Raw genomic sequence first — 8488 nt, forward strand, 5'->3', positions numbered from 1 at the left:
CTATCTCTTCTTATCACTTCATATACCCTTATCACTCCACTCATTCTCCTTATTACTTTGATCCTTCTCCTTATCTCTCCATTCATCTCTGTGTCACCTCACCTCAACTCCTCCTAACCTCTGCGCGCATCACACCTTATCTCTCCACGTCACCAACTCACTCCTTATCGCTCTGCTAGGGCAACCATCTGGGGTCAACCTCCTCCTGTCGATACACCTGCCTCCTTATTCCTTCATAAGCTACTACCTCCTCTTGTGACTCCATCCACCTCCTTTCCTCCTTCATTTACCTCCCTCCTCCGTCACCTACTCCACATCCTTGTTTCTCCATCCATCTACTCCTCCATATTTTGTTGTTAGCTCCCTCATATCTCCTTTCCTTTCACCGATCGATGCACTCATACCACGACCTTTTTCCTACGTCTACAGTAATATATTAATAATAATTTAATATCAATTACAATATCATAATATAATAATAATAATGATTTAATATTAATTGCAATATAATGATGTAGTGTCGTAACATTGCGACCCTAGCAATTTTTTTCAAAGGAATGACCACTAGCTACTACAATATCTCTATGATCAAGGGCTTCTGGGCGAGATTCCTAAAGGTAATTATTGAGTTTTCAACCCTAGATGGTCATTTCTCTAGAGTTTATGGACATCATTTTATGATTATGAACCATTTTCGTTATGGGGTCAAAATGTCCTTTCCGTTTTATCTTATGTTTGCTTTAAGGGCCAATTTCAAAGACCATAAGAAGAACCCTACCAAATTCCCCATCTTTCATGAAGGGATTTGAGTCCTGATAGACTCCCACTTCCATGCCCTTCTCGCTCTAAATGTTTCTATTCAGACCTCCTCTGAGGATGCCACTAATGTTGGAGAGTTCAGTGGTGAGGACTTTGACTTAGATTATGATGTTGAGTCTCCTCCCCCCCCTAAAAAAGATAAGTCTGAAAAGATCCCAATGGCCAAGTCTCCTATGGGAAAAGGCAGAAAAGGGTAGAAGAAAGTTGTGATTTCTTCTTCTTCTACTTTGGTGTCCAAGGATACCCCTATTTCCAGCGTCCCTAAAGCTAACCTTGAGGTTTTTGTGGGTGAGATGGAGGGTAGCAAGGTGTCGGGTAGCCAAAACCTTCAGTCTCCCCCTTCGCCGCCCCTCAACACTACTACTGCTAATATTGGTGTTACGGTCCATGAGAATATTCATCCTAAATGTGTTGAGCTCAGTGATAAGAAGGAGGAATATGACGATGTGCTTGTTAATCCTATGAGAATCCGGTTAATACTAAGAGGGGGGGGTGTGAATCAGTATTAAGACCAATTGAAACTTCAACTCCAAAAAAAAACTTATATTAGATCTGAAACCATTTAACAAATGTCTCAACTTATTTAATTAGATCTAATAACCTCTTTATCAGATTTTCTTAACACATTAATCAAATCATTTACCAGTACCCGGTTTAGAGTGTATACAACAGTACTGACTGCTTCTCTCCAAATTTTTTTGGATACATTACCCTGCAATAACATGACTCTTGTAGCTTCAACTATTGTTCTGTTCATCCTTTCTGCTATGTCATTCTGTTGTGGTGTTCTCGGAGTAGACATCTGTCTCTTTATACCCTGTTCCTCACAATACTTAACAAATTCATCAGATGTGAACTCACCTCCTTGTTCTGATCTAAAACACTTGAAGTTCTTACTGGTTTCCTTCTCAACTAGATATTTAAATTTATTAAATGCTTATGATTTCTCTCTAAAAAATGTCACCCACATCATTTTAGAATACTCATCGATGAAGATCATGAAATACCTATCACCGTAATAACTCTTTGTTCTCATAGGGCCACGGAGATTAGTATGTACCAAATCTAAAGCATTCTTAGAAATACAATTCTTTCTCTTGAAAGAAATAGAGGTCATCTTACCGATTTGACAATCTTTGCATATCATACTATCTGGTTTGACAAGTTGGGGTAATCCTCTTACAACACTTGACTTGCTTATCTTAACCAAATTATTAAAATTAACATGACAACATCTTTTATGCCACAACCAACTGTCTTCCATTCTTGCAACCAAACAATTATTAATATTACTATTCAAATGGAATAAGTTACCTCTAGTTTTCTTCTCGGTAGCAATCAGTTCACCATTACCTCCAAGAATTCTGCAGACTCCACTCTTAAACTCAAGCAAATAACCTTTATCATTGAGCTGCCCAACACTTAAAGATTATGCTTAAGACCATCAACCCAAAATACATCATCAACATTACTCTTCCCATTTAAAGAAATTGAACCTTTACCTTTCACCATGCAAGGAGAGTTGTTTCCAAATCTAAACACCTCTGTCAAATTCATTAAGGGTTATGAACTTACTTTTGTCTCTGGGTGTGAGCAACCACTATCTATAATCCATTCATCACTATTCTCCATACGAGATACTAGTGCCTTTTCATCAGACAGTTCCTCCTTCACAACTACAAACACAATTTCTTCATTGTCATCTTCTTCTTTCGACTCCTCATCGGTCACACCTTCATCTACTGCAACATAACAATGTTTCTTGCCCTTTCCTTTGAGTCATCTAAACTTTTCTTTTTTATCGGTGTTAGGGCAGTTAGCAGCAATATGACCAATTTTACTACAAGAGAAACACTTCAAAGGTAGCTTTCCTTTATACTTACCAATGCCTCTTGGAAATCTCTTTGCTAACAGTGCCTCCAGTTCCATCACTTGATCTTCATTGTCTTCATTTCCCTGGTTACTTCCATGACTTGTCTTGCACTCGTGATTTTGACATAAATCTTTTCTCTTTCTAGCAGATGAACTGATAACAAAAGCTTTAAAGACAGATTTAGTAGATTTTGTCACACTATAGTCAAAACCATTCAACTCAAAAGCTGTAAGCTTACCAATCAATGAATCAACAGTTACCTTATCCTTTGAAATAGATCTAAGTTCTTGGATTGCCGATACTCTTATAGCATACTAAGGTTGAAGAGTTCTGAGCATTTTACTTACTATAGCATCATCTTAGATTTTGCCTCCATCACTCTTTATGCCGCCAACAACTTATTTGATTCTCTGACCATACTGTCCAATATTCTCTCCTTCAAGCATTCGCATGTCATCAAACTTTCCTCTCAAACTTTCTTCTTTGGCTCTTTGAACATGCTCATCCCCTCCATAGATTGTCTCTAAATGTTCCCAAACCTCACCTACAGTTTCCAATCCTTGAACATCAATATATTCTGAATCAGATAAAGTACTTACAATAGCTTCTAGGGCTTGCATGTTATCTTGATGCTCTTTGAGTTCATCTGGTGTCAAGGGAGTAGTGGTAGGAGAAACATATGTTGTTTCAAATTGCTTCCAATATTGTGCACCAAGACCTTTGATGTAGATCTTCATTCTGTCTTTCCAGATCTTGTAGTTATCCTTGTTGAACTTGGGACCCTCTTTCTTCATCATCTTGAATTCCTCATAATATTTTCCTCAAGTGGTTAGGCTTTCTGCACACAAAGGACCAATGCTCTGATACCAATTGTTAATCCTATGAGGATCTAGTTAATACTAAGAGGTGGGGGGGGTGAATCAGTATTAAGACCAATTGAAACTTCAACTCCAAAAACAAACTTATATCAAATCTGAAACCATTTAACAAATGTCTCAACTTCTTTAATCAAATCTAATAACCTCTTTATCATATTTGCTTAACACATTAATCAAATCATTTACCATATCTATCAATACTTTCACCACTAGAGCAATCATATAAACTTGATAATTTACCAACTCATTAACCTTATCGATAAGATCAAAAACTTTCTCAAACAACTCCTTATCAGTACCAATAACCTCTGATAAAATTTTGATAAAACATAATAACAGACGTCTCAGAAATAATGCATGAAATGAAACATAAACAAGAACATCGCATGAAAACCATTCCACACATGAACACCGTAGGTTTTTGAAGTGGAAACACAAATAGGGAAAAACAATGGTGGGAGTTGGCACCCACAAATATTTATACTCTTTCGAAGTACGCCCTGTTAGGAGCTTACAATATGGCCAGTTAGGAGTAGAGGCTATTAGGAGTCACACGGTTAGGGGATTTGCCTTGCAACCTGGTTAGGAGCTTGATGATCTATTAGGATCAACCTCGTGAGAAAATTTAACACTCTTTTGAGAGATGCTCTGTTAGGGGACTTAAATGTTTAAGGCATGTTAGGATCTACCCGGTTAAGGGATTTAACTTGTTGCAACTGTTAGGGAACAACAACGAAAGAATGATCTGTTACTTGCACTTCTCTGCTTGCTTGATTAGATCCAGTTATACACAACAATTTGCAACTCTTAGGAAGATCACACACTTCTCTTGGATGTCTTAACACATTCTCTAAGACCACTAACACAGTAAACATCAATTGCGTCATCCTAAATAGCCATCTCAACTAGGTTGGCCACAAAACCTTAATTACATCTTGAATTTACAATTCAAATCATAAGAGATCATCATAGATCAATATACCGATCATTACAAAAAATTACAATGCAATATCAACCATTGGTTGATCATAACTCATCACAGAAATCCGATTTGTACTAGAGTCAAACACTCTACTAAGCGTTTTGCTAATTCCCAAGAAAATCTTCCTTGAATCGCACCAAAACTACTATCAAATCTCTCACGCGGGTTGTGTCGTGTTACCAACTTCATGTAGACCGGTCATCGATCATTGTCATAATAGAAATCATTACCGGTTTGATGATTTCTTCATCAGTCTTAAACCCTACAAAAACCTTAGCAAAACTTCATCAGAAATTTGAAACACGCCTTTCGGTAATCTCCACAAGTTCTGGTTCTGGTCACATACACCTTTCCATGATACAAGATCACCATCCAAACCACAAATCACCAATCATCGTCGATCCTCGGATCCAATCAAAACAACTCTGCTTTATCGATTAAAGTCTTATTTCATAGACTTTAGCTCTCTATCGGTAAACCCTGTCTTCCGGTAAACCAAATCACTTAGATGACAAAAAAGACATCAGGAACATCATTTGACATCAGTTGCTAGCAATGACAACACAAATAACTGATCATGTCATCTATTCATAAAATCTCAATCTCTTTATCACAAATAGACTTCTATCATTTACCGATGCAGTCATCCAACTTCAACTGCATCATTTGCATCTATATTAGTTATGCCAAATGCCAACAATGCTCGGTATGGCCAGGGAACATGCCATTGATACTTTCAGTATGTTCAAGTGGTTGTTTCATGAGCTGAAAGAGGTCAGACTTAATCAGAGGGCATTGGGAAGCAAGATGGAGGCTAATCAAGTGGGTAATATTCAAGGAAATCAAAAAGAGGTTGGGCAATGGTCGGAGGAGGAGAAGAAATCGGTGTTGGAGTGCATTAAAAGGGCTGGAGAAGGTATTGACCAAATGAAAAAAAGGGTTTGAGGATATAATCTCCAATGTGGAAGCTGGCTATGAGAAAATCTAGGCTACCCTCAAGGTTATTATGTCTAGCAGCCATAAGATTGTCAAGCAAACTGCAGATGTCATGAATGCAATGGTAAACAACTTTGATAGTATGCAACAAGACATAACTATTGTTACCATCGGAGATGATACTGATGCGATCCAGGCTGGTGAAGGACCCAGTAAGAGGACTCGAGGCAATATGAGGAAGAAAGCGGTCACTCAAAATGTGGACTACAAGGAAATTAAGGCTGCATCTGAAAAGATGAGTACCCTGGAGGCGGAGGTGGCTGAAACCCTCAAGAGCCTCATATGGTTGGGTTGTTGGTTTTGTTTGTTTGTGGGTTCGGTCTTTCTACTGGTTTTTTGCTACCCGTCTAGACTTTTGTTGTCTTTTTGGCTGCTGTTTGTAATGTTATATACTTCGCACCCTGTCTTGTTTTGGATACTTTTTTAAAGCTTTGATTCTAAATCTTTTAGATACCTTTTCGTAAAGGGTTTCAGGGCCCCTTCAAAACCTATTTTTGCCATAATCCAAAACATATTTATGAAATTAATTGTTAGTATGATGGAGATAGATAGAATTGATTAATAGTTAAAAACAGAGTAAGTAGTAGTTGAGAGGAGAAAATAAATAAAATATTTTTTTAGGTTTCATGCATTTAAGTGTCACAAACACGTCTAATTTAATGCTTCTAGTTTTATTAACACATATTTGTGCATCCATTATGTGATGGAGATAGACAAAAATGATTAATAGTTAAACTCATAGTGAGTGGTAGTTGAGAGGAGAAAATAAATAATTTTTTTTTTTTAACTTTTCATGGATTGAAGTGTCGCAAACACGTCAAATTTAATGCTTCTAGTTTTTATTAACACTTTGTGTGCATCCATTATGTGAGTGTAGTACGCCTTCCGCGACACATATTTGTGCATCCATTATGTGAGTGTAATATGTCTTCGATGTAATAAAAAGGTCATAAGCACTATTGATAATCAACTTATAAATTATACTATATTCAAATAAAATATATGTAATCATAACATTGAATTTTTCAAATTATCATTTGTATGTTAAAAAATCAAATAAGACTATAATTTAAAAAAAAACACCAAACCTTAATAAAATATTATTTGCGAAGCACTCCGTACGGTTGCCACTAACAACCGTAATGTCCGCTACTTTAGTCACTATCTTCAAATAGACAAAACTGGCAGAGCGCGAGGCTCAAAGTGCCGCCAAATTAAGCACAACAATCTCCACGTGGCTCCTAATTCGTGGCCATAACAATCACAAAACCGAGGTCCGCGACCCGCTGACGCGTTATCTCCACACGCAGGAACGATGACGTGGCCTACGTTTCGAAACCATAAGCCCAGATTGATAATGAGACAAACTTTAGATCTTCTGAGTCTGATTTTGCTGTAACAAAACCACAAAGCTATAATTTTGTAACTCCCCGTCTTTTATATTATCCCCTGCGCCATTCTGCATTTATGCAGCTCTAAAGATCCTGAATTTTTTGGCGTCAATGATAATGAGAACCAACAATAGCGACAGTCTTCTCAACAGTAGCAACAGCAACAATAATAATAATAACAATACGGCGGCGGTAGATTTATTGGGGCCCCGAAAGGGGGCTAGAAAGGGAGCTAAGAAGGGAAGAGGAGGGCCTGAGAATTCTCTGTGGAATTACAGAGGAGTAAGGCAGAGGACATGGGGGAAATGGGTTGCAGAGATAAGGGAGCCCAATCGTGGAGCCCGCCTTTGGCTTGGGACATTCTCTACGGCCGAGGAAGCCGCCCGCGCATATGACCAGGCCGCTAGGATCCATTACGGCGCCGCCGCCAAGCTTAATTTGCCTGATACAACCTCTTCGACGGATTCTCGTCAGCGCGAGATCGAATCCCCGCAAGCGCAGAGTATTAAGTGCAGTAAAGAGGAAGAGGTGGAGCAAAAGGACAAGGCCACGTCGTCTCTCTCGGAATCTGAGCTGTCCATGGAGAACCCCTTTGATCTGGGTCTGCCGCCGCTCAGTCCTCAGAGCGACCTCTTCTTCTTCGGCGAGACGACGTGGAACAGTATCGACTCGGCCTTTTCTGACGTGGTATCCGCTAGGCCTGCTGACGGGGCGCACAATCTTGATCAGGTTTCGGCTTTTTATGTCGATGGCTTTCCCCAGGTGCCTACGTGGCCACCTCACTTTTTCTGACGGCCTCGTTTCATGTCTGATTGTGCGTTTGATTGATTTCGTATGTACAATAGACTGATTGTCTGGTGGTCGTCATTAAAACTCATTCATTCAATAGTTTAATGGGGCATTCTCATTAAAACTCACTCATTCATTGGATAGTCGGATGGGGCATTCTCAAATCCACACTATTCTTCGGCCTACTCACCTTTTCATAATTCCCAAGCCTTCCAAATATCTTACCTATTTGATTTTTAGTTCTTGCCTAGACATTATTAAAATTCATTCATTCATTCAATAGTGTGATGGGACATTCCCAAATCCTCACTATTCTTTCGCTTTCTTATTTTTTAATAATTTGTAAGCCTGCTAGAATTATGGGCATTGAGCTGTACTTAACATGTTATTAATGTTACTTTTTTGACCAATCTTATTGGAATATTTTTTATATGCAAAAACATAATTATTCTCTCTAAAGTTTAGATGCAATATTTTTAACAAAATATGTTTGAAAAAATATTTTTCTTTTACTTCATTGGCTAAATCAATCTACCCAATATGGGCAATTAATATGCTACCATTTTTAAAATTGCCCTAATGGTTGCTGAAATAAAGGTATTGCGGACTCAATTTATTCAAAAATAACTATTTCTTGTTTAAAATAAAATCTTGAAAATCTTAAATAGGAATAGTTTTCCATATGAATATTCAATTTTTTTTTAAAACCCCTTTTAATATATATATATATATATTTTAAGTTTATTAAAAATATTATAAT

At 37.8% G+C, this 8488-nt stretch overlaps 1 protein-coding gene across 1 annotated transcript; it reads left to right on the top strand.

The window, feature by feature from the left end:
• The first annotated feature begins 7001 nt into the window (after positions 1-7001).
• Positions 7002-8075, top strand: LOC131068627 (dehydration-responsive element-binding protein 2D-like). The gene has a single exon (XM_058003860.1). The coding sequence runs from the start codon at positions 7051-7053 to the stop codon at positions 7729-7731; it is 681 nt and encodes a 226-aa protein (XP_057859843.1). The 5' UTR covers positions 7002-7050; the 3' UTR covers positions 7732-8075.
• The last annotated feature ends 413 nt before the right edge of the window (positions 8076-8488 follow it).

This window comes from Cryptomeria japonica, chromosome 6 (genome assembly GCF_030272615.1).
Source record: "Cryptomeria japonica chromosome 6, Sugi_1.0, whole genome shotgun sequence".
NCBI lineage: Eukaryota > Viridiplantae > Streptophyta > Pinopsida > Cupressales > Cupressaceae > Cryptomeria > Cryptomeria japonica.